At 51.3% G+C, this 22,874-nt stretch overlaps 8 protein-coding genes across 8 annotated transcripts; 4 read left to right on the forward strand and 4 right to left on the reverse strand.

Moving 5' to 3' along the window:
• Nucleotides 1-303: 303 nt before the first annotated feature.
• HETIRDRAFT_459761 (uncharacterized protein) lies at nt 304-3,132 on the reverse strand (the record flags this gene model as incomplete). The annotated part of the gene is made up of 1 exon (XM_009550136.1): nt 304-3,132. One exon carries the CDS (start codon nt 3,130-3,132, stop codon nt 436-438), a length of 2,697 nt encoding a protein of 898 aa, XP_009548431.1. The 3' UTR covers nt 304-435.
• Nucleotides 3,133-3,582: 450 nt separating this feature from the next.
• HETIRDRAFT_321678 (uncharacterized protein) lies at nt 3,583-5,630 on the forward strand (the record flags this gene model as incomplete). The annotated part of the gene is made up of 7 exons (XM_009550137.1): nt 3,583-3,615; nt 3,676-3,733; nt 3,784-3,880; nt 3,930-4,027; nt 4,077-4,875; nt 4,932-5,444; nt 5,495-5,630. The coding sequence occupies 7 exons, from the start codon at nt 3,583-3,585 to the stop codon at nt 5,628-5,630; spliced, it is 1,734 nt and encodes a 577-aa protein (XP_009548432.1).
• Nucleotides 5,631-5,880: 250 nt separating this feature from the next.
• Nucleotides 5,881-8,428, reverse strand: HETIRDRAFT_151266 (glycoside hydrolase family 20 protein). The gene is made up of 14 exons (XM_009550138.1): nt 7,894-8,428; nt 7,796-7,833; nt 7,694-7,745; nt 7,494-7,643; nt 7,411-7,431; nt 7,261-7,357; nt 6,944-7,207; nt 6,843-6,891; nt 6,696-6,780; nt 6,602-6,642; nt 6,507-6,543; nt 6,390-6,450; nt 6,076-6,333; nt 5,881-6,008 (listed from the first exon to the last, which is right to left on the reverse strand). The coding sequence occupies exons 1-13, from the start codon at nt 8,422-8,424 to the stop codon at nt 6,098-6,100; spliced, it is 1,662 nt and encodes a 553-aa protein (XP_009548433.1). The 5' UTR covers nt 8,425-8,428; the 3' UTR covers nt 5,881-6,008; nt 6,076-6,097.
• Nucleotides 8,429-9,200: 772 nt separating this feature from the next.
• On the reverse strand, nt 9,201-10,544 carry HETIRDRAFT_386443 (uncharacterized protein; the record flags this gene model as incomplete). The annotated part of the gene is made up of 6 exons (XM_009550139.1): nt 9,201-9,498; nt 9,577-9,691; nt 9,788-9,991; nt 10,051-10,191; nt 10,255-10,337; nt 10,388-10,544. 6 exons carry the CDS (start codon nt 10,542-10,544, stop codon nt 9,335-9,337), a joined length of 864 nt encoding a protein of 287 aa, XP_009548434.1. The 3' UTR covers nt 9,201-9,334.
• A 1,019-nt stretch (nt 10,545-11,563) lies between these two features.
• Nucleotides 11,564-13,692, forward strand: HETIRDRAFT_435179 (uncharacterized protein; the record flags this gene model as incomplete). The annotated part of the gene is made up of 10 exons (XM_009550140.1): nt 11,564-11,641; nt 11,783-11,969; nt 12,025-12,141; nt 12,194-12,431; nt 12,494-12,800; nt 12,868-12,932; nt 13,009-13,107; nt 13,161-13,299; nt 13,375-13,481; nt 13,537-13,692. The coding sequence occupies 10 exons, from the start codon at nt 11,564-11,566 to the stop codon at nt 13,553-13,555; spliced, it is 1,356 nt and encodes a 451-aa protein (XP_009548435.1). The 3' UTR covers nt 13,556-13,692.
• A 300-nt stretch (nt 13,693-13,992) lies between these two features.
• Nucleotides 13,993-17,705, forward strand: HETIRDRAFT_477537 (uncharacterized protein; the record flags this gene model as incomplete). Its single annotated transcript, XM_009550141.1, has 11 exons — nt 13,993-14,278; nt 14,333-14,419; nt 14,484-14,681; nt 14,743-14,764; nt 14,828-14,966; nt 15,019-15,050; nt 15,108-15,176; nt 15,233-15,341; nt 15,395-15,448; nt 15,502-15,561; nt 15,617-17,705. The coding sequence occupies 11 exons, from the start codon at nt 13,993-13,995 to the stop codon at nt 17,369-17,371; spliced, it is 2,811 nt and encodes a 936-aa protein (XP_009548436.1). The 3' UTR covers nt 17,372-17,705.
• A 165-nt stretch (nt 17,706-17,870) lies between these two features.
• On the reverse strand, nt 17,871-18,263 carry HETIRDRAFT_322599 (uncharacterized protein; the record flags this gene model as incomplete). Its single annotated transcript, XM_009550142.1, has 3 exons — nt 17,871-18,018; nt 18,042-18,117; nt 18,176-18,263. The coding sequence occupies 3 exons, from the start codon at nt 18,261-18,263 to the stop codon at nt 17,871-17,873; spliced, it is 312 nt and encodes a 103-aa protein (XP_009548437.1).
• Nucleotides 18,264-18,687: 424 nt separating this feature from the next.
• Nucleotides 18,688-22,815, forward strand: HETIRDRAFT_459766 (uncharacterized protein). Its single transcript, XM_009550143.1, has 14 exons — nt 18,688-18,806; nt 18,876-18,934; nt 18,995-19,099; nt 19,160-19,438; nt 19,489-19,641; nt 19,694-19,843; nt 19,901-20,020; nt 20,082-20,713; nt 20,768-20,984; nt 21,042-21,183; nt 21,239-21,573; nt 21,637-21,733; nt 21,796-22,034; nt 22,106-22,815. Exons 1-14 carry the CDS (start codon nt 18,767-18,769, stop codon nt 22,127-22,129), a joined length of 2,592 nt encoding a protein of 863 aa, XP_009548438.1. The 5' UTR covers nt 18,688-18,766; the 3' UTR covers nt 22,130-22,815.
• Nucleotides 22,816-22,874: the final 59 nt, after the last annotated feature.

The following is a 22,874-nucleotide window of genomic DNA, read 5'->3' on the forward strand; positions in this document are numbered from 1 at the left end:
GCAATGAGGCTCGGGATGGGCCCGATGGGCGGTACGGGTGCGATGAACGCAGGAGCGATCGGTGCAGGAAATCCGATGGGGGCCATGGGTGGGGCTATGGGTGGGGCTATGGGCATGATTGGCGGCATGAGGCACGGCATGGCGATGATGGGTCCGAGCAGGGGCAGAGGGGCAGGGGGTATGAATGCTGGGCCTGGTCCTGCGAGGATGATGAGCAGGGGGCAGCACAGTTTCCACCCTTATGCGCGGTAGTTTTTGTTTGGTCCGCGAACCCTCGCTCTAGGTCTTTTCTATCTTTATCTTCGTGCTGTATCAATTTTTTTTTTGATAATCTACGAGCTTGTGGTAGTGGGTTCGTCGGCGACGAAGTGCGCGCGAGGCACAGTAAGTAGTTGATACACACATAATTAGTTTTCGTAGTGCTATGGACTGCAACTAAGCAATAGACCAGCCTCTCATCCGCGCGACTTGGGCGAAGATGGCGTTGTTCGAACCAACATCTGCGCCTCGTTGCGGGCCATCCTCGTCTCCGAGCCGGATATACTCCCGCCACGTTTCCAGCTCCTCGCTCGCGACGTTAAGCGAGCTCACGATGTTAGTGAGGTATTCCAGGTCCGAGCTGAGCTGCGCCGCGCCCGCGGACGTAAGGAAGGGTATCCTCGGCAAGATCGCAGTTGTCAGATGAGACAGCAGCGAGAGCCCGAGCGACGAGAGCCAAATGGAGGCGATCGCTTCGGGCGAGAATTCTGGCGCTGGCTTCGGCGGCAGAGCTTGGTTCTTTAGCGACATCGACTGGCGGCGCGGATGCGTGAGCCGCGCGTCGCCCGCAGCTTGCTCCGAAAGCGCCGCGATGAGGTCCTTGTCCACGAACGGAAGCGTGTCGATGGAGAAGGAGAGGACGTCGTCGTCTGCGTAGACTTCGAACAGCCTGGGGAGATTGAGGAGCCCTTCTGCGACGCGCTGGATGGTCTCGGTCGGGGAGAGGGAGAACACGGGGACCTGGGCGTCGCTCGTGGCCGTGGCGCCGGAGCGCTTTGTTCGCGGATCGGACGACGCAGTCCAGAGGGGAGAAGCGGAGTAGTTGGAGAGGTGCTTGCGCAGAGGCGACAGCATCGCGTGCTGCAGAGACGTCTGGCAGAAGGTGCTGAACTCGGTGAGGGATGCGAGGGCGTTTGGGAGGAGCGAAACTCGTTGCCGAATCGAGTGCGAGCGTTTGGGAACGGAGGGGTCGTATATTTGGCTTTCTGGGTCGACTTCCTGGAGAAGTGCGTGCAGCTTGGCAGAGTTGAGCACCGACTGGGTGAGGAGGTGGACTTCGCCTTTGGTAGTGCCTGGGATATAAGCACTCGCCAAGTCGTGAGATAAGGACCGGATCGTAGTCGAAACCTGAAGAAGAACAGAATAGAGCTTGGACTCAAAGACAGTCATCCGGTCGAGGACAACACGGAGGGCACCAAGAAGGTGGAGCCACATTTGAATGCGAGTCCAATCCTCCGATGTGTAATCTAGATCAGCGAGGTCATCGCTAGAGTTGGGTGTCGAGAACGATCTCTGCGATACAAAAGACTGCTCGGAGAACTGACTCTTGGAGGAATCGATGAACTTTCGGAATAGATTCTCCAGGGCTTGCAGAAGGCCCACGGCCCCGAACCCATGGGTGAACGAAAGAACTCTTCCCAGGCTTTCTTCGGCTAGGCTGAAGACGTCGACTGATCGCTCCTTCAGCAAACGGGCATGGTCAACGGACGTGTCAGTTCTAGTATCGTCGGTGTGCATGATGTTCTGCAACGCTGCGCTTAGAAAACGCCCTTCCAGACCGCCATATTCAACCTGGAATTCAAGGAATGGTTCGAGAACTTCTTGATCCCAGTCGAGGGCCGTCGTGGATGCAATCGAATTCTTCGACTCCCCTGCAGATGAAGTGGTGGGATTCATCCGCTGAGATATCGACAGTCGTGTGGATCGCCATCGTGAATGAGATTTGTGAGCCATGCCGATGTCTTTGGCGTCTCCAGACATGGTTCGTATTGGAGGTCCAGTATACTCTGCTCTTTGCAATATCTTCCCGGACGCAATGGCAAACTGTTCTGTCGCCTTGAAAGCCTCAATTAATTCCAGTAAAGCGGATGCACCGTGATGAATCGACATCGAGGCCAGTCGCTCAGAAAATGTCGGTTGAAGAGCCGCAAGAGTTGAAGTAACAAAGTTCGCCATCGTTGCCTGAGGATCAGGGAAAATAGCGGAAACAGATGTCCGCTCGGCATTCAAAATCGATATGAACGTTGAAAAGAATGCGGAGAGAAACGCGGAGAACGACTGCTCCGGAGAGCTTGGCGAGGGAGGTGGGTGAGATCCTTCGTACCGAGCATTTTGCCACGTTGTGACCAAGGAACTTCTGCGCGACCCATAATAGTAAGTTCGAAACTCCAGGTCGCGCTGAATGTTACAGAATATTGCATAGTAATTTCTGCATACAGCGACGTCCTGGCTGTTGATAGCGGCTATAAGGGCAGAGCTGAGAGAGGCTTCGAGCTGATTCTGAAGGCTGATCATGAGCGTGCGGCGGTGGTCGTAATCGGAAGTGTTTTCAAAGACGACCATGCTTTTGTTAGCCTCGGAAAGCTTCTCGGCGGCCTTTTCATAATTCTGTTCTGTAAGCAGAGACAAAACCTCGGATTCTAGGGTGCTCCAGCTCTCTGCTTCTCGCAGGACATCTCTGGCCGTGATCATGTGGGACTTTATAATGTCTAGAGAATGCAGTCGGTCGAGCGCCTCGGAAGTGCCTCTTGATACAGAGGTGTTTGAACGCTCCGCAAGGTCACTCAGCGCGTCTTGGAGGGAAGTTGCGCCATCTCGCATGAAATGAAGGTCGTACGAAAGACGCGAGGTCGATCGTGAGATCTCGTCAATGAGTCTCTCTAGATTCGAGGAGACATCCTCGCTGGCCACGTCAAGGGAGGGAATCAATCGAGAGACATATCGGTCGAGTGAGTTGAGATCAGGGTTTCCCAAGCCCTGCTCGTCTTTCTCATCCAGGAGCCCGTTAATCCATTCGACGACGTCATCGTCATCAGCCAGAGTCCCCAGGCTGTCTAAAAAATCCGGAGAAAGCAACTGTGTTTCACCTGACATTGTTCTGAACAAGCATATGGGAATTAGCTCGTCGTAAGGGGTACATGTGTGGACTACCAACGTGTGTAGAGTGGGAAATGCCGCCGGATAACGGCCTTGGAACACGACAACTCACAGACTGAAGTCTCGCGTCACGGTTACTGAACCTGGCGAACAACCTTTCGTTGGCCCAGATGTCTTGAAGAGATCACAAACTACGGACCAAAGGCTTGTGAGTGGAGAGGGGTGTGGTCGGAGAAGGAAGACAAATGACGATCACGTTTATCTCGTTTCAGTCTGGCAGATGCGCCAACCTGCAGGAGCGGTGGTGTCAGCCCGACTTGGCCTTCTTCCGGATCCTCTGTCTGTCTCTTTCCGGCTCTCCTCCGTTCCGCATCTTCATTCCCTGATACCCTGCATTTACATCTTTTATATACCAAGCTCGAAACCTTGTTCTAACAACAAGCAACGATGTCAGATCCTTTCGATGTCATTCCTTTCGAGGTCCGTGTCTCTTCTCTCGCGCCGAGCCTTGATAGGTCTCATGTGGGACTCACTCTCTAGGATATCAAAGGAGACTGGAAGAAATTGGGTGCTGGATCATTCGGAAACGTCTACAAGGGTATGTCGTGTTCTTTCCACTTTCTGCGCCAGTTTCACGCTGGTCCATAGGATCCTACCTCGGCATTGATGTTGCGATCAAGGAGGTACTTCCTTCCACTGAATATGACGTCGCCAAATATTTTGAGCGAGAGTGGAGGCTGCTCAAGTGAGTATTCGATCTGTTATACGCGTCTTGCCATTTTATCGTTGTACAGGGAATCGCGCCACCCTAATGTCGTTCTCTACCTTGGTCTCTCGCGTGCGCCTGATCCAGATGGACGTATCTTCATAATCTCTGAGTTTATCGAAAACGGTATGTTTAGCTGTCATTTTATATCATTAATATCCTCATTTGCCACGAGGAAATCTGCGCATGTATATCCATGACAAGCACAAGCCCTTTCCCTGGCGTCTCCGCATCTCTTTCGCAACAGACATAGCCCGTGCACTTGCATATCTTCACGCTCGTAAATGCATCCACCGCGATCTCAAGGGAGAGAATCTTCTCGTTACTGCCAATGGACGCCTGAAGATAACCGACTTCGGATTCGCTCGCATTGCAGCACGAAATGCGGAGGAAAGCCGACGCCTCACATTTTGTGGCACGGATGCATACATGTCTCCAGAGATTCTACTAGGCAACGAATTTGACCTCCCTACGGATATATTCTCCCTGGGAGTCATCTTGGCCGAGATTGCAGCCCGCCGCCTTGCAGACGACCATCACTTCAAGCGCGCGGCACCCTCATTTACTCTTGATCCAGATGAGATCCGCTCTCTCATTAGTCCAGGGTGTTCTTCAGCCTTTGTTCAGCTCATCCTCGACTGTCTGGATGAGAATCCTGTCTCTCGACCCACGACTCGCGATATTCTTGAACGGCTGCGCGAAATTGAGGCCGAGGTACTCGCGCGCCCTAATGAGGCTGACGATGTTCACACTGGCAGCATCAAGTTTATGTCTGGGAACAGACGTCCTAGTGTCGCTCCGCGTATCCCTAGCTTCGGCGTGGGCATCGCGCGCGATATTCGGCTTGGGCATCTGGACGATGGACTGCACCTCAGTGAAGAGGACAGCGATGATGAACTGGCGACCGCTATTCGAGGCCTTAAAGATGTTACTATTGATGAAGGATATGGATCTACTATTAGTACGTATGCTCTGTTGTTTAGTTGATAAAATAGCTGAGACATGTGTCGGCAGGTCATGCCAGCGACAGTACAAGTACACAACCCCTCATCAATACCACCTCTATCTCGTACTCTGAGTACAGCACGACCGTCATCCGATCTCACCCAACGCAAAGCATCTACACAATGGCACCTTCGTTGTCATCTATTCTCACCGTTCGTCCTTCCGAGGATGGCGGCTCTGTTACCGAGCCTCCCCTTCTGAATTCAGAATCTGAACCCGAACCCCCGTCGTTCGATTCCACTATTTCCATGGATTCTTATTATACAGCTCCGTCTGTAGGACCCTCTATCGCTGCGGCAACCGAGGGTGGTTCAACGATTCGTCCACTGACGCCCGCACCCGTCCACCGCTTTACGCTCATCAAACCTGGTGCGAAGCGACGTAGCGAAAACAATCCGCAGGCTGCGGCTGCTGAGGCGGGATGGGGCCCACTGGACTTCTTTTTCTCGAGCGGACTACTAGGTGGTGCAAAATGTGATATATGTATGAAACGACTGGGGCGCAAGCCCGTTCTAGAATGCGACGACTGTGGTCTGAAGTACGTGTTTCGATTATGCTTTCATCTTCTGCGCTCATGACCTGCCACAGGACTCATATAGCTTGCGGGGAAGTTGCCCCTCGCGATTGCGGCTTGCGTCCAACGCGGCCTCAGCAACCTTCTCCACCCATCACGCCCTTATCCAAATCCACATCGAAGAGCGGCTCGCCCTTCTCTATGAAATGAATGATTGCACACACGACTCGTCACGACTAGCATGGTTCACCATTACGTATCAAGATAATAATATTCACATACATCTTGTCGAGGTAATCCCTTTCTTTCGCAATCACAGCGGTACGCTACCATCTCCTTGTCGGTTCTACGCTAGTTTAGGGGCACTGTCTGCTTTGTGTTGTACGCTTTGTGACATTGTAACCCAGCCTGCGCAAGATCAATTGAACAGCTGAAGAAGTTGTATTCTTCATGTCGCGCTGAGTAGCCAAACCTGGAGCTTTGAGCCTATTGGATGTCCAAAAGTACATTAGAAAGTACAAGTATTATCGAGCGCCATGTGCTTAAATGAATGGCCGCGCCGGGAAAGATACGAATAAAATGCCATTCCTTGCGAATGTTTGAGATGAAGCGAGTATATATCGAGTTCTTTTTAGATGCTGCAGTTATTACACACCTGATAGGTCTAGGCACAATGTTCATGCATCGAGATCACAAGCTCCTGGCCTCAATGCGCACCACTGGGGTTGTAGGGGGATCGCTCTCACTCCTCGTTGCACAAATCTATACGCAACGTCGTGCAGTCTTGGCAATGCAGTGCTGACATTCCCGCCAGGCCCTGTCCAAAACACCTCTGCTGCAGACGCGGCACGGGGCCAGGTTATGGGGTCAAGATTCGATGGCGATGACTGCTCGGTCCATAGTAGATGCTGCCCTATGAGTACGAGGTGCATGAGTGTATGTGACAAAGCATGCAAAAATCTGTCAAACCTCCAACGATCAGTTGGCTTTCCTCCTTTGTGAGGTTGGCGAGGGGATCAACGGAGTACGTCTAGGAAGGTATTGCTAGAAGCCAAAGGCTGAGATATTTTAGATATCGACACCGACCTTCTGCCAGGACTTGAACGGGTCACACCAACTATTCCTGTTGCATTATACGGCGTTTAGCGATAAATTATGCAGATTTCTATTTTATCATGTACCCATTAACATCATCTCCAACCCAAGCGCCTGCACCACAGTCCTATTTCCGAGTCAGCCCGCTCATTGCATCAGTATCTAATAAGATGCACGTACGAGAAATACGTAGTCTGAGGCCGCATATATCACCCTGAATCCTTTCTGGGTGACAGCCGGAACATGATCGGACGACATCCACACTCTATATGATCCAGAAGGCGATCATTATCTTCCACGAGAGAACAGGACTAAGGTTTCACGTACAATACAATCGTTTCATTGGATACGGATAGGTTGTTCATGAGAATCATTTCTAGCCAAGAAATTAAATGATGATTGGGTGAGAAGGATAATTGAAGCTCCACCTTCTGAGATCAGAGGAGTCTTTCCCTCCTTGATGAGAACAGCCTGAGTTTTTTGAACGAAAGCGTTCAACGCGTCATCGAGATTCTGTCCGGTGGAATTCAAATATTGTTGCATCACTGGGTCCTGCGCGTAACAGTTCGCATTCACTTCATCCCCACCGGCGCTAAACATAGAGGATGGAAACAGTTTGGCAATGGCAGACAACATAGAAGCTGTGAAGTTCGTTGTCAATGGCGTGAGGCGAAGTTGTCCCGCCGGCGGCTCTAGGTATTTATATTTCTCAGCACAATACTGAACGACAATGGACTTGACATACCGCTGGCATATTCTGACCACGGTGTGGACTCAGGACAGGCAACGTGTTCGGGGTGGGACTGTGAAATGATGGCAGTGTGGCCAGGGGTGTCGATTTCCTAACGAGATGATTCAATCCGAAAGCATGTTGCACGGCAGAAAACATGGTTACAACTACGACGTCAATACCACGCTGAGATTGTAGATAGAACGTTAGGAACTAACGATTTTTTGGCCAAGCGTGCCGGGACTTACCGTTCCAGCATATGACACGACCTCTTGTACATCATTGGGTGAATAGACATAATTCGAAGAATAGGCGCCTTTCTCTGATACCTCCTCAAATCCTGGGACTTGAAGCGGAAAGCTTTGGCTGTCGACCACATGCCAGTGGAAGATGCTCATCTGGTGTTATCGTGAGCATATTCACCTTGTTTGGGTGGTGTAATGTTTACTTTTACCCAGCTCATAGCATCTAGGGTACGCTTAATGTCGTCCACAGGAAAGCTTTCCCGGCGCATCAGCCGTTGACAAAAAGTAGTACCGGCATCGCGTACAAGTTCCTACAAGTATCAAGCATCAACCCGCGGTACGGCTGAACAAGTGTCTTTAGTGGTTGTTGATTGACTCGGTTAAGATATGATGGGACACATACGAAAAGGGGCGAGTCGTCAATGTGGATCGGCGCTTCCAACACGTATACGTGTCCACCATAGTAATACCAAAGCTGCGTGAATGTGGTCAACCCTCTGAACAATCCGAGACTCGAGTTGGCTATCAAAGATGCCCCCGTTCCATCGTCAGGAATTTGCAGAGTATAAGACTCATTGCGCTCATCCAAAGGCAGGATTGACTCGTCAAATATGCTCCTGATAGGCTCGTTACCTATCAATGTCAAGGTTAAAGATCGAAGAGTCTTCGCTTGGAAGATGGACTCGTTGTCGAATGCTCCCCTTCCGACCACCAAGCGTTCTAGCTTGTCATTCCACAGAAACGATCGTGTGCGAGCAATAGCATCATCGAGGTCGTCCGGGATGGTTGACAAGGAGATGTCGATTTCAAACCCGCTAGCCAATCGTAGAGCCGTTGCCCCAGTCTGCATATGTTGTGGGAGGGGCCAGAGCGCTTTAACATATCCAACAAGCAAGAGATTGGTGAGGATCAGAAACACGAGACGAAACGGCATCGTGTGAACAGCCTAGTCGACAAATCTGGTGCATGGACTCGGTATATGAGCGACCCCCACTCAAGTCCTTATGATGGCCTATTTAAAAACGCTTATCGGTCTGAGATTTCACGAGAGCTCGTCGAAGGCGCATGACAGGTCCTATGACGAGGTCTTGTACTCTGTAAGGAATACTTCCCATGAGAACGTTTAAAGCAGCGGAGCCGAGTACATTCACTTACCTGTGGACAGTACGTCATTCGATGCTGCCGGCGATGAGTTTAGAACAACCTCCCTTCTTTGTGTCGCATGATATGCTCGTCCATATAACCGTTAAAGCGCAGACAGGTGATCCGAGAGGGCAGCGTTTACGAAGTTCGGTTGCGATAACAAGTGGCAAAGCCAGCGACAGAATGTGCCAGACATCAGCAAAACTGTACAATATACCCCCTTATAGTATAGGCATCGTGATTCGCGGCCCGAACAGCGCAGTTTGCCAGTTTCAACGAGTTTCGTCAATGTCATTTTCATTATTACTCACTAGAGGAAAGAAAGGCCGTGCAAAGAGCATGTCGCATTGTCGTCGAGATGCAAAAATGAAGACAGGCGATAGATCTTGCGAAATGGACGCCTTTCGTGGGAATTATCGTCAACAGACTTCGAACCGTATTTCTCAGCCAGAGACTTTGATGTTGGCATTGCAATGTTGAGAACAGGTAACTTTAAGTGTACTTGATATCACGCAAGTAAACCGAATAGGGAATGAGCGGTGCTCTCAAACTGCACAAAGGCAACATAGAGTCCATCAACTGATATTAAGACACGGTGCCTATGAAAATCATACATCGCTGCATAATCTACATTCACAGGCAGTGCCGTTCACGGATGTACAGTATGAACAGCTCCAAAGCCGGACAGTCGACGTCGTGAATTACTTGCCAGCAGCAACATAGTCCCTGCTTAAGTCGATTTGTCCTTTCAAATGGGTATTTGTCAACCGAACTGGTCTTTGTCTTGGCCCAGACTTCCGTCCCTTCTTCTTGCCCATTGGTCCCTTGGCCACAGGTGCCTCGGCTGCTGTGGCTTGCAAGCCCTCTACAGATGAATAGATAATAGCGTTCAGCGAACGATATATTGCGAAACGAAAAGAGGGACAGGATGATAGGCTTATACCATTTTGAAGTTGCTTCAGGAGGTCAACCTCGTTCGGCACTTTCAGTGAATGCCAGAGGTCGTAGAATTCTTTGCTCGGGTTCAGTTCTGGTACCGTCATGGCAGCGTTAGATAGCTCACCCTTTTCCACAGCAAGGCCAGTCCCATTGCCATCCGCCCCCTTTGGCTGAACAGGCGCATCTTCTCCGCTAAGCGCCTTCTCTGCCTTGACCTCGTTCCAGAACACCATCCGCATCTGTCCATCCTTCAATGTCCTTGTCACGAACACTTCCCCCTCATTCTCAAGCTCCTCGATAGCCGATGGCGCTTCCTTCCATGACTCTTTTAGTGATCGAACGGAAAGACCCCCGCCGCGTCGGGTGGCCCGTTGAATCTCGGTCAGAAGGGCAGCTTTGTTTCGGAAGTTGAAGTCGTGCTACATGTAGGTCAATATAGGTAAGGTCAGTGAAGAGCATGGAGATGAAAAGGACGCACACGGAAGGAATAGAGGTTCGTCTTAGGGTCAAACTCGACACGCTCGTGAGACTTGAATTTCTCAAGAAGAACTTGGTCCACGTCCAAGGGAGTATTCGTGACAATGGCTATGTCTTGCAATCGCATGGGTCCATTGACAGACTACATGACGATAAACACCGTCATGAGCGTACCATACACTCGACGAAGGCGATGTGAGCGCACTTTCAGATGGTTGACTGCATACAGCAATTGAGTGTTCACGTTCGTCCCCGTCCCAGTATCCGCTGGTTGGGAGTATACGATATCTTTTCCCGACAGTGTCAATGAACCTTGATCACAAGGAAGTCATGAAGACAAGACATGCTTGACTTGGGCCGTTTCCTCTTCTTCCCAGTGTGATCCTGGTCCGCAGGCGCGGTCTGGGAGGACGGACCAGCGGAGTGCCACGATTTTGTGTCGACGCCTTGGAGGGTAGATTTGAAGGCTGCGGTATCCCGAGCGAGGATGGACATGGTGAGTAGAGTACAAGGGAACGGTAGCTGTGTCGGCGGTGGCGAGCCTGAGTCGGCTGTGGTAAGCCAAGTGGGCGGGTATTTGTGTGTGTTTGTGCGGATGTATAAGATGGATGGAGGAGTAGGCGCAAGGTTGACTCCAAAGTCCTGCCAGCTGCCGCCGCTGCAGGCAACGCGACGCTCTCCGACGGCCACATCATGTCGGCATTCTTCTATAAACCCTACTCAGCTAATGCCGCCGTCAAGATCGTTGCCCCCACAGAGCAAGACGACCAGACCAGGTCAGCCTCCAAAAAGGGTCGGTGATCTCTCCCTCCTCCGTGCCGCGCTGCTCACGCCCACGTTTAGATTCGACCCAACGCCAGTGTAGGAATATTCTCATATACGGGTATGTATCCCTTGATATCTTCTCGCGAATGAGACTCGAATAGTGCGCAAGATCCTGTAAGTTCCAAGATAAAGGCTGTATCTATTACCATCCGTCGGTATGTGTTGCCAAATATATCTCCCACCCGTTCTTAAGTTCTCGCAGCGTACGGCTACGCCACCGCCCGCACCTCCGTAAGAAGCTCTCTGGGCTCTGGGCTCTCGTATGTTGATATCCTTGTAGATCGCAACCGCAGACGCCTTCCAGTGGAAAGTTGTCCCAGGCTGTCAATGCTCCTGTATTCGTGCCCAGAGCCTCTTCAATCCCTCCAACTTCTCCAACTCCAACCTACGCGCAGGCCCAGAGTCCATTGACCGCGTAAGCAATTACCCTTTCCTGCACTTTGAATCTTATCACTCATCGACCTCAGGTCCAAATCATCTAACCCTACGATTGACTATGAAGCGTACACACAACTCGATCCGAGCTTTTATTATGACAGTGGCGATGGTCAAGGCCTATCTGTTGACGAGCTCGCATCTCAAATGCAAAATGTATGTCTCGCTCTCATCCGTAGCGGGAGGTTCAACACGGTCTTGACTGTGTACAGTTTGAATTGAAGAGCTTCGACGACCATGACTCCCAAGCGCAAATGATGCTGCCCCCTGAGTATGAAGTCGGCCATGTCATGGATTACTACCCCTCTCAAGCGACCTTCATGCGTGCCCCTGTATGCTATAGCCCTTCCTTTTCCTCCTACCTTCTAATTCTCGGACCATCACAGCTCAACTATCATCTCTACTCCATCCCCCCGCCGTCTCTACCATCTTCATATTTCATTTCTCCTTCTCTTCGCACTGATCTCCAACAGCGCTCGGAAACTTTTCGCACCGCGCCCGCTCCGGGGCTCAACCTTCCAGAAGAATTGCAAGGTTACCATACTCTTGTCCCTCTCGAAAGCACCACTGGGGAACGACGAAAGTTTGGATCATGGTACAGCACGGTATATCGTGCGACCGGCAAAGACGATAGGGGGTATGTCTTGAGACGCATTGAGAGTGCGTGGAACACCAGATTCTTTCGATTGTTCAGTATTCATGATGGGACATAAAGGTTACCGCCTTACACATCAGGCAGCGTTTACGGCCATCGAGCAATGGTCTCGCATAGGTCATCCTAATATTGTCACTGTTCATGAAGCCTTCACGACGCGTTCCTTCGGTGATAGCTGTATGGAATCGTCCCTTCACGTTGTATCTTCGTTTGTACTAAACTGGCTTAGCTCTCGTCGTGGCATACGCATACCACCCTAATGCGCTCACACTCTACGATGCTCATATCAAGCCTAAGGCCCCGATCTTTCAGAACGGGCGTTTGACCGCTGCCTCGCAACATCTCCCGGAACGCACGATCTGGAGTTACATCATACAGATCGCAAGCGCAATCAAGGCCGTTCATGACAAGGGACTTGCTGTTCGTATGATTGATGTCACGAAAATCCTTGTCACTGGGAAGAACCGGTGTGTGCATCTCATTCGTAATCCTTCACACTAACTCATGACGCGTTCGTGCCGGCGTTCAGGATTCGGATTGCATCTTGCGGCCTCGCGGACGTCCTCACTTATAATCCTTCCATTGCGGCGCCTCCTACTCCTGGTACGCCGAGCAATGGTGGCAGCACCAACATCTCACAGGCCGCATCATCTGTCATGATGCTATTGCAACTGGAAGATCTTTCGATGCTCGGAAAGCTCATATTTGCGTTGTGTTGCAACAATGTCGCGGCGGTCAGTAACCTTTCAAAAGCAGTAGACATCGTCAGCAAGCAATACAGCGCAGACCTGAAGGTTTTGGCGCTCTTCTGCATAAGTAAGCCTGGCCTCCATAAGGTACGTTGCGCTCCCAGGCATGCAGGATTCCAACGAGACATGTAGCTGACGACCATTGACTCAGAAGCACATCGGCCAAGTATTTGATATGATCGGATCTAGGCTTCTGACGGAGATGGACGATCTGCAACAGTGAGCCCAACTGCTGCCCAACCACATCTGTGTTCGTATGTGGTAAACTTACCTCCGCCCTCGGCAATTTTTTCAGTGGAATAGACCATCTTGAAGGCGAACTCATGTCCGAGCTCGAGAATGCACGCCTCGTCCGGTTGCTGTGCAAGTTTGGTTTTATCAACGAACGCCCTGAGTACGCACAATTGCCTCAGCTCATGCAATACAAATCTGACAGCGAACGTTCAGGTTCGCCCGCGATGCGCGTTGGTCAGAGACCGGTGACCGATACATCATTAAGCTCTTCCGGGATTATGTTTTTCATCAAGTCGACGAACACGGAAATCCGGTCGTCAATTTGTCGCATGTCCTTGCGTGCTTGAATAAGGTGTGCTGCCTTTACCCCTCCAGCTGATTGATTCCGTGCCCTGATTGTGTCCATGTCTTTTCCCTTTTCGAGCAGTTGGATGCCGGAACCGATGAGCGGATAATGTTGGTCGCACGCGACGAACAGAGCGTGTTGGTCGTCAGTTACCAGGACGTCAAGGCCTGTGTCGAGTCCGCGTTTTTGTACGTCTTCCTTGCATCATCGCTCAAACCTTGTCTTGATTGTCTTGTCTTCTAGTGAACTGGCACGCAGATAAACGCGAGTAGGATCTAACATCATGTTCTATATGCGTCTGGATGGACTCGAGGGGAGGGGGTTACAGAAAATAGGTAGAATTAGAAAAAAAAGACCTGGAAATAACGCAAAGAAATGCATGTTTGATTTGTGATATTCATGCTTAAGGAACCTCGGTTCTCGAAGAACAGGACCCAGGTGAGAAGACGTTGTCTCAGGTTGTGTTCAGTGAGTGCCCCGTACAGGTGGGCGAGGGATATTAAGCGAGGACGACGTTGCAAGGCAGGCTTCCGTATTAGGAGGCGTGGTTTTGTAATTAGAGGAGCTATAACGGGACGATTTCCGTTGGCCGCGATCAGTGCACTCCAGCAGTGACCTCGACGCAGTCTCTCGACAAGGACCTTCTCTTGTTCCTCGTCCCAACACCCAGCTCATCGTTCTCGTCTACGGAGCCTCCATATGGCCGTCTATACCCAGAGTTCGCACAGCTCGCAAGGCATGCACCAGCATCTTGTCACCTCCAACCCACCCATTCCCCGCAGACAAGCCTCTCGCCAACGATTCGTCACAGAATTGTCTCAATGCCTCGTCGACTTCGTCATTCAGTTGCTCCCCACAACCGGAGAACTCTCGGTGAAGGAGGACGTCCGCAAGCTGCTGGAGCGTCTCATTCGTACGATCGAGCCCGACAGCCGCTTACTATCCTTCGGAAGCACTGCGAATGGCTTCAGCCTCCGTAATTCGGGTGTGTAGCGCTCGCTGCACGTCAGGTAGCATCCTCATTGTTCAATTCACACAGACATGGATCTTTGCTGCTTGATTGATTCGGATGAACGGCTCAGCGCTGCTGATCTCGTAACTATGCTGGGAGACTTGCTCGAGCGAGGTGAGCATCTTGCACCCTCAATCGCCGCATGCCACTTACGATGCGCAATGCGAACGATGGTCAGAAACCAAGTTCCGCGTTAAGACGCTTTCCCATGCTCGCATACCAATCGTTAAATTATCACTCGACCCCTCGCCGGGCCTGCCTCTTGGCATTGCCTGCGATATCGGTTTCGAGAACAGACTGGCTCTGGAGAATACACGATTGCTGTACTGTTATGCCATGATCGACCCTACGCGCGTCCGTACACTGGTTCTTTTCCGTGAGTCGCGTCTTCCTACGATCTGATATCTCTATAAATAACATGGGTTTGATGGGCGTAGTAAAAGTATGGTGCAAGCGGCGGTGAGTTCGGAATACTATCGTACACCGTTTGCCAGACCAACTGACTTTCAACAACTTCAACAGGAAGATCAACTCACCCTATAAGGGGACTCTCTCGTCATATGGTTATGTTCTGCTAGTGATATACTTCCTTGTTCACGTCAAAAACCCACCGGTTCTTCCGAATCTACAACAAATGCCACCTCTGCGCCCTATATCACATGTACGCCCTCTTCTGTCTTGTTCATCATCTTTATAACGAACCGTTCGAACAGGAGGATACACATATCGGCGGACATAATACTTGGTATAAACTCTGTCATCTTCGCACTTCGAGTTCCTGAGTTCAAAGATCATATTACAGGTTTTTCGATGATATTGAACTTCTACGCCAAAGATGGCAGTCTGCGAATAATGAGAGTGTTGCTCAGTTGTGAGTATCATATTTGTGCAGTTTCTCACTTGCAATTCTGACCTCTCTCGATCAAGGTTGATCGATTTCTTCAAATATTTTTCTCGCGATTTCTTGTACAATACTGGGGTGGCTTCGATTAGGGCCGGCCTGATTAAGAAGGAGAGCAAGGGCTGGCAGAATGACGTTCGTCCTCCTAGCCCCAGCTACCTGTATCTATTTATCTCACATCCCAACAGCATGATCATTCACGATTCAAAGATTCACGGGAGCCAAATCGCCTCTGTATTGAGGTAAGTTTCTACGCCTCACTTTTTATAGGCGTCGGGTGCTGATGGATGCGAAGGATCCATTCGAGATCGACTTCAATGTAGCCCGTTGTGTCACAAAAGACGGCTTGTATACGGTCGGTCCTCACGATCTATTTATACGTGTCCAAGCGCTCACTCAGTGCCGTGAAGATCCGAGGAGAGTTCATGCGAGCTTCGCGGATTCTAGCTACCCGCCCCGAACGTGCTATCATTGCAATTGCGTCGCTGTGCGAGGAAAGGGTCGAAGCCCTCGTGCCTGCCGCGTCAGCAAACACCACATTTGTGCCCCCACGGCTATCACCGCTATCGTCTCTTCCACCCCAAACGCCATATACTGTGAGCAGTAGCCCCATGCGCCCATCCGAGGTGCACATGCCAGTTCCAGACGAGAAGTCTCCATCACAGCTTAGCGCCACAGGACCCACCTCTACCGACGCAACAGCCGGGCCTCCTACATCACCGCCAGAACATATGGCGCCCAAGCGGGGCAAGTGGACAAGTCCTCCACCTCCAGAAGCACCTTTGGCTGATCATTCGTCCTTCGAGAATCGCCTCGGTTTGGGGCTGGCTCTAGCGACATCCTCTACAGATGCGCGAGAGCAGACGTACTATGCGTCTTCGTCGAACAATAGCGAGATTCTCACTGACGAAGAGCATTATGAGGCGGACGAAGTCAGGTCCGTGCAGTCGATGTCTGAAGAGAGAACATCGCATGCCATGGGGAGTTCCGCAGCATCTCCCACTTCTGAGTCTTTGCCCCGCATGTCTCCATCGTCTCCACTGGCACCCGTCCCCAGGTATGTTAACACTGGCATAGGAGTGTATGACAATCACCCGGGCAGTAGTCGTCAACACATACTGTCTCCATCTACTCGGGGTCGACAATGGGTGCGAGTTGAAGAAGGTCCAGGTCCGAGCACCGGACCTTCCATTGCTGTCGCCTCTAGGCGTATTGATCGTTATGCCAAGTCGTCCAGGTTGAATTCTCCAAGGCGTTCGACATCTGGCCCTCCGAGGACGTCATCGAGTCGCAATACCCCCCCATCCTTCCTGCCGATAGCACTCATGACCCCTCTGCCTCCTTCACCCTTGGACGCGAGTCCTCCGATGAATCAACTGCCTCATGTACTTTACGAAACAGATCGGTCCAAGGATCATATACCCCGCAGCCCTGCCATATATCCAACACCTGCGATGTTCCAGCAATATCAGCTTTCTCAGCGTCAGGATCTTCCGATGACGTCCCCAGGCACTTACGACTTGCCACATATTCTTCACGCACCGATTACCAACAAGCGTCGTGCAAACATACTAGAAGTGACCAAAGACGCGTCAACAGCAGGCTCCATCCCTTCGCCGACCGCCACGCCCACTTCGCACACGCATTTCTCTCTTCCGCATTCCCACCATCCGCCATCACACTCACATTCACATTCTACTGCTACCATTGTCGCTCCAACACCACCTCCGAACATCGTACAATTTGTGCATTCAGCGCTCAATGATGTGTCAAGATCGAGGTCGCGGACGAGATCACCCCGCTTGGCACAATTTTACCCTGGGGATCATCCTCCAGCAGTACACCGTTCAACTTCAATGTCGCCTTTCCAGTCCATTTCGGCAGGCAGCGGGTCCCCCGCTCCCTCTTCTGACAGCTCTCAATACGATGCATCGACGTCTCCCTTATCCACTTCCCCGTCATCCCCGACTCATGGGGTCGAAATGATCAGGTGTTCGCATGACCTACCATCTCTTATCGAAGATTCGGAAACCTCGTTGGAAGAACCCAATGCTGTGAACTGGGAACCCCCGATAGCAACGAGCGCAAAGGAGAAAGATGAAACGGTAGATAATGTGCTCAGTACTTCGGTACATTCCCAGTCACAATCCGCCAATGAACCATAGTACTTCAAATTCGTTCGTGGTACGCCTCCAGGAAGTCTCCTATCCTTACCACCTACCCGACTCTCCGTCAAACCGCCAACAATAGCCTATCGATCTCCACAAATCACGGCATGTATTGATTTTTACTGGGGAAATTGGTGAGCCTCTGCGTACGATCCTCATCTAGGTTTACTGTTTTTGCTTCGAGGTACCTTATATATCCCTGCCTTACATATTGCACCACCGGTACATCATCATCTTGCAGAACCTCCAGATTGGCTTCAGTCTGCCTCTCATGTTGCGGCACAGTACGTTGTACTTCGATTAGTTTACACTATTACCGTGCATGATGCGCATGTCCGCGTGCAATGGCAATACTATGCGCATGATGCCGTGTCGCAAGAAAGATCTAGGCGAGCGGATACTTATACATCTCGATATGAGTAAATTACATCGCCGTCTCTGAGCATATTTACGTCTGCCCCCGTCCTAGGGAGAGCTAGATTTTGAAGACGCGTGACTATTCATGCACCATGAATGGATTGGCGATCTCTTCCAGTCCGTCGACGGGACTCAGAAGGGTGATTGTGGGCCCTCGAAGGACCGCAAGGCCTAACGTGCGAACATGTGGCTCTGGTTCTAAAACCTCCCCGTTTGGCATCGCCTTACTTGAAAAAAGTCAATGGTGTACTCACCTTGGACGGCCTCTTCTACCTCATCCAACACGAGGTTGAGAAGTTGATCATAGCCCTTCAAAACGCCCGTTACTGTGTTGTAATGACGCATTTAGCGCAGACGGAGGAGCGCACACGCGTCAACACGCACCCTCTCTGCCACCTGTGAACTTGACACGGATGCGTTCGTTCACGTACTTGGAGAGATCGAGGATAGCCTCGCGTTTTGGCTTGTCCATTGTTGGCTGGGGTCCCTGTGGGCCACCGTGGCGGCCTCGCGATGGTCCTGCAGAACCTCGACCTCTAGACATTCCACGACCCTGAACAAGAGAGAATCAACAACAACATACCAGACTGTGCTGCGCAGGGACTGAAGAACGAACCCGGTCTGCCATGGCACTAGGCGTGGGCAAAGGTGGCAGCACTGTGGCTGTTGTGAATTTTGAGGAGTCGAAAGGTCGGGTGGATCGACTGCGTGGACAATAGAAAGGAAGGACAGGCCAAAGCGATAATTGAGATGATTTAAGGAGAATTGAGTGACCTGCAAAGGAGTGACTTTTGAAAACCCGACGCGGCTAACAGGCCATTCTTCCTTCCCTCAACCCACCCACAAGACAACCACCTCCATCTCTCATCTTATTTTCTCGGTCAGTCTTTGTCTCCAACGTCCTGAAAAGCAACACAGAACGCCCCATTCAACTCCATCCTCGCTCGAACCCATCCCGTCAATACAATCGCCGTCATGAATGCTGGGGAACTGCTCGCCAATACCCTATCCGCCGGTACGCCACCGATTTCTCGCGTCTCAGCCCTCTGAACATGCCAGGAATGCTCAATCTTCATCACATCAGACCACAATACGCGTGAAGATGCTACACGCAAGCTGGAGAGCGCAGCACAAGAAAACTACGTGAGCTTTCCACCCAAATGGCGCTCCCAACATCGACATCCTGATGCCTTGGTATCATAGCCCGCGTACATGCTCATGCTCTCGGCGGAGCTCGTCAATGAAGCTTCGTCGCATTTTGTGAGGAATGCCGCAGGGCTGGCTTTGAAGAACGCTCTGAGTGCCAGGGTATGCATCGCGCTATTCATAATTATATGCCTCACATCTTGATATCTTTCTATCGCGCAGGAGAGTACACGGCAGACCGACTTTTCGAATCGCTGGCTAGCTCTGGACTCGGATACGAGGGCTAAGATCAAGCAAGATGTCTTGATGACTCTGCATTCCCCTGTTCAAAAGGCCGGCGGTGTTGCCGCCCAATGCGTTGCCGCCATCGCGACTGTGGAGCTGCCACAAGGGCAATGGCCAGAGCTAATTGAGATCTTGCTCGGCTTTGTGAACAATGCTGCTAACACGCCTTTGAGGATCGCCACGCTCAATTCCATCGGGTACATCTGCGAATCAATAGTGCGTGCTTTTTCTCTTGTTGGCCGAGACGTTCGCTCATCCACATCCAGGACCCTGATATCTTGAGTGTCCGTGCCAACGAGATCTTGACTGCTGTGGTCCATGGGGCGAGAAAAGAGGAGCCTTCGCCCGAGGTACAGTTGGCGGCCACCCAGGCGCTGTTCAACTCTTTGGTCTTCATTCGTGAAAACTTTGAGCGCGAGGTAATCAAATTTCTTTTGTGCCATTTTCATCGTTCTCACATCGGTTTCGTAGGGCGAGCGTAACTATATCATGCAAGTTGTCTGTGAGGCAACACAAAATCCATCGGTTCAGGTCCAGGCCTCCGCTTTCGAGTGCTTGGTACGCATCATGTCATTGTACTATCACAAGATGGCATTCTACATGGAACGGGCTCTATTCGGGGTACGTCATTTGATATGGGCTGGGCTGTGACCGCATCCATCTGACGGTCATTTACAGCTTACAGTCATGGGCATGAAATCTACTGAAGAGGCCGTCGCCTTGCAGGCGATTGAGTTCTGGACCTCTGTGGCAGAGGATGAGGCCACAATGGAGTCTGACTACCAAGACTCGCAAGAGGTACGCTATGGACCCTCTGCATCCTGCTGATCTCGCGATTCTGACATTGAATCCATGATAGGGCTTGATTGATGGTGAGGTTGAGGAGCCGAAGTACTTTGCCAAGATTGCGCTCCCAGAGATCATCCCAGTTCTCTTGATGCTACTCACTCGTCAGGATGAAGACGCCGATGAAGATGAGTGGAACGTGGCCATGGCTGCCGGCACCTGTATCAATTTCCTCGCACAAGCCGTCCACGACAACATTGTGCCGGCCGTGATCCCATTCATCGAGGGGAACATCAAGTCACCAGACTGGCGCCAGCGGGAGGCTGCAGTCATGGCTTTCGGGTCCATCCTTGTGGGCCCTGATCCCTCCGGCCTCACGCCTCTGGTCAACCAGGCGCTTCCCATTCTCATCGACATGATGAACGATAGCAACCTCCATGTGAAAGATACGACCGCCTGGACACTCGGCCGGATCTGCGAGTCGCTCATGTCTGTGATCAAGCCCGAGGTGCACCTCCACCCACTTATATCGGCGCTCGTCAACGGTCTGCAAGACAGCCCCCGGATCATCGCCAACTCCTGCTGGGCGCTCATGAATTTGGCGGATGGTGTTTATGAACTGTACGATAGCGACAACATCACAGGTAGTCCCCTGTCGCCGTACTTTGAGGGCATTGTGTCGGCGCTTCTGCGCGTCACTGAGACGTGAGCTTGGCGTCTTCTCATTTGATCCTTGGACTTTGCTGAATTTTGACACAGGGCCAGCAATGAGTCAAACTTCCGCACATCCGCATACGAAGCCATCACTTCCTTCGTCCAGCAGGCGACTCCCGATGTCATTCCTGTTATCCAGAACACTGTCGTCACGATCTTGCAGAGGATGGAACACCTCTTGAACATGCAGAACCAGATTCTCGGCATGGACGACCGTAACAACTGGAATGATCTTCAAAGCAACCTCTGCAGTGTTACTGTCGTACGTGTTTGCTTCGTCTCTTTGGCAAGGAGTGCAAACTTAGCAGGCAATTCGCAGAGCGTAATCCGCAAACTGAACGACGGGATCCAACCGCTGGCAGACCGCATCATGACGCTCATTCTACAGCTCATCCAGTCTGCTGGAAAGGCATCGACGATCTTGGAGGATGCTTTCCTCGTTGTCGGCTCACTAGCAGCAGGTTCGTAATTTTTACTCAATGTATGACAGGTGTGGCCTCATCAATTCTCCTATAGCTATCGAGCAACAGTTCTCTCCTTATAGCCAAGCCTTCCTCCCGTATCTCTATCCCGCGCTCAAGGCGTACGAGGATACGCAGCTGTGCACGGTTGCCGTTGGCATCATTGGTGACATTACCCGTGCGCTCGGAGACGAGAGCGCGCAGTACGCTGACGCGTTCGTAACCGTATTACTGGAAAACCTGTCGAGCGAGGTCCTCAACCGCAATGTGAAGATATCAATACTGGCTTGCTTCGGCGACATCGCGCTCGCCATCGGACCGAAGTTTGAGCCTTACCTTGATACGGCCATGACAGTGCTTAGACAGGCTGCCGCACTGCAGGCGAACCCAGTCAGTCATACGGTGCATAGGGCGCTCGAGGGTCGTAGCTGACTATATTCGCTTGTGTCACAGCTCGACTTTGATTCCATCGATTACATTGCCAACTTGCGTGAAGGCATCCTCGAGGCGCACACGGGCATTATCACTGGCCTCAAAAACACAGACAAAGGTGAGCACTACGCCTTGCGTGGTGCGCAGCACGATTTATCTGACGGGGTTTCTTTGTGGTAGTCGGGCTGTTGCTGCCACACACACGACACATCCTCGAGCTGGTGCAGACCGTGCTTGCAGACAGCGAGACGGGTGAGGCGCTGGAGAAGCTTGCGTTTGGCGTGATCGGCGACATTGCAGACGCGTTCCCGAACGGCGAGGCGAAGGAGTTCTTACTCGTCGACTGGCTTGGGGCAGCGCTCAGCACCAAGGGCCGGTACACGCCCGAGACGAAGAAGACGATCCGGTGGGCGCGTGAGGTATGTTGTTTTTGGGTATCATCTTATGGGTATCTCTTTGGCCCGTTGCTCACAATGGTGTTGCGTTGTAGATGGTCAAGCGCGCGACTGCATAAACAAAGCATATTTCCATGTCCTGTTCGTGCTTCTTGAATGTGTTTGCTTCTGTTCCTTTCTTCTCCGCTTCTGTTTCCACTGTTGTCTTCCATCTTTCTCTTTTCGCCTTTTCTTTTTGAGTTCATTTCGTCTTCCCATGGCCATTTTGATGTCTTTTATGACCCGTCGCGTGCATGCAATTCTTTTTTTATATCTCTCATCACATCGCCATCTGAAGGAGGCACACCACCGCATCGCGATCTGCATGTCATAATAGTATAAGTAGTAGTCGTAGTATCCGTAGCCAACATGTTGCAGGGCGTAGCCTGCAGGAAGTAGTCCGATAGACGGGGTCGTATACGGGACGTGGTGTTCATGTAGACAGCAGACACTGGAGAGTTATTTGGGTCATTTTCGTTTGATAGTAGTACTAGTGTTTGACCCTGTCATGCATGCCCATATTCTGATTCTCATATGTTTTTACCGATCCCACATGAATGCTTTGTTTTCACTATTCGCTTCCATTTCATTCTGTCTTCTGCTCGATGCAGTTGGCCTCTTCAAGCTTCACGCTTCACGGTCAGCTCAACTTTCTTTTGAGAGGGCCGACGTCTGTGTTGTTCATTAGCATATTATCGGTTGCAGTGTTCCGTTGGTCGTGGAGGACTCATGTAGCTATATCCTGTGCTCTGTATTTCTTTGTTTCGCGATGCTGCGTTGCCGAGACCCGATCATATGATAAATCGCGCGGGTTTGTTTCCGTCT

The sequence above is a fragment of the Heterobasidion irregulare genome (assembly GCF_000320585.1).
Source record: "Heterobasidion irregulare TC 32-1 unplaced genomic scaffold scaffold_07, whole genome shotgun sequence".
NCBI classification, from domain to species: domain Eukaryota; kingdom Fungi; phylum Basidiomycota; class Agaricomycetes; order Russulales; family Bondarzewiaceae; genus Heterobasidion; species Heterobasidion irregulare.

Excerpts from the sequence above, each read along its gene's own strand:
- HETIRDRAFT_151266 (XM_009550138.1), bottom strand. The coding sequence starts at position 8,424 with ATGCCGTTTCGTCTCGTGTTTCTGATCCTCACCAATCTCTTGCTTGTT. Across the intron at positions 7,208-7,260 it reads GTGGTCAGAATATGCCAGCG|AGCCGCCGGCGGGACAACTT; the intron begins GTATGTCAAGTC and ends ATAAATACCTAG. Across the intron at positions 6,643-6,695 it reads CCTCAGACTACGTATTTCTC|GACTGTGGTGCAGGCGCTTG; the intron begins GTACGTGCATCT and ends ACTCGGAAATAG.
- HETIRDRAFT_459766 (XM_009550143.1), top strand. The coding sequence starts at position 18,767 with ATGAATGCTGGGGAACTGCTCGCCAATACCCTATCCGCCG. Across the intron at positions 19,642-19,693 it reads GTGAAAACTTTGAGCGCGAG|GGCGAGCGTAACTATATCAT; the intron begins GTAATCAAATTT and ends TCGGTTTCGTAG. Across the intron at positions 21,734-21,795 it reads CCTCAAAAACACAGACAAAG|TCGGGCTGTTGCTGCCACAC; the intron begins GTGAGCACTACG and ends TCTTTGTGGTAG.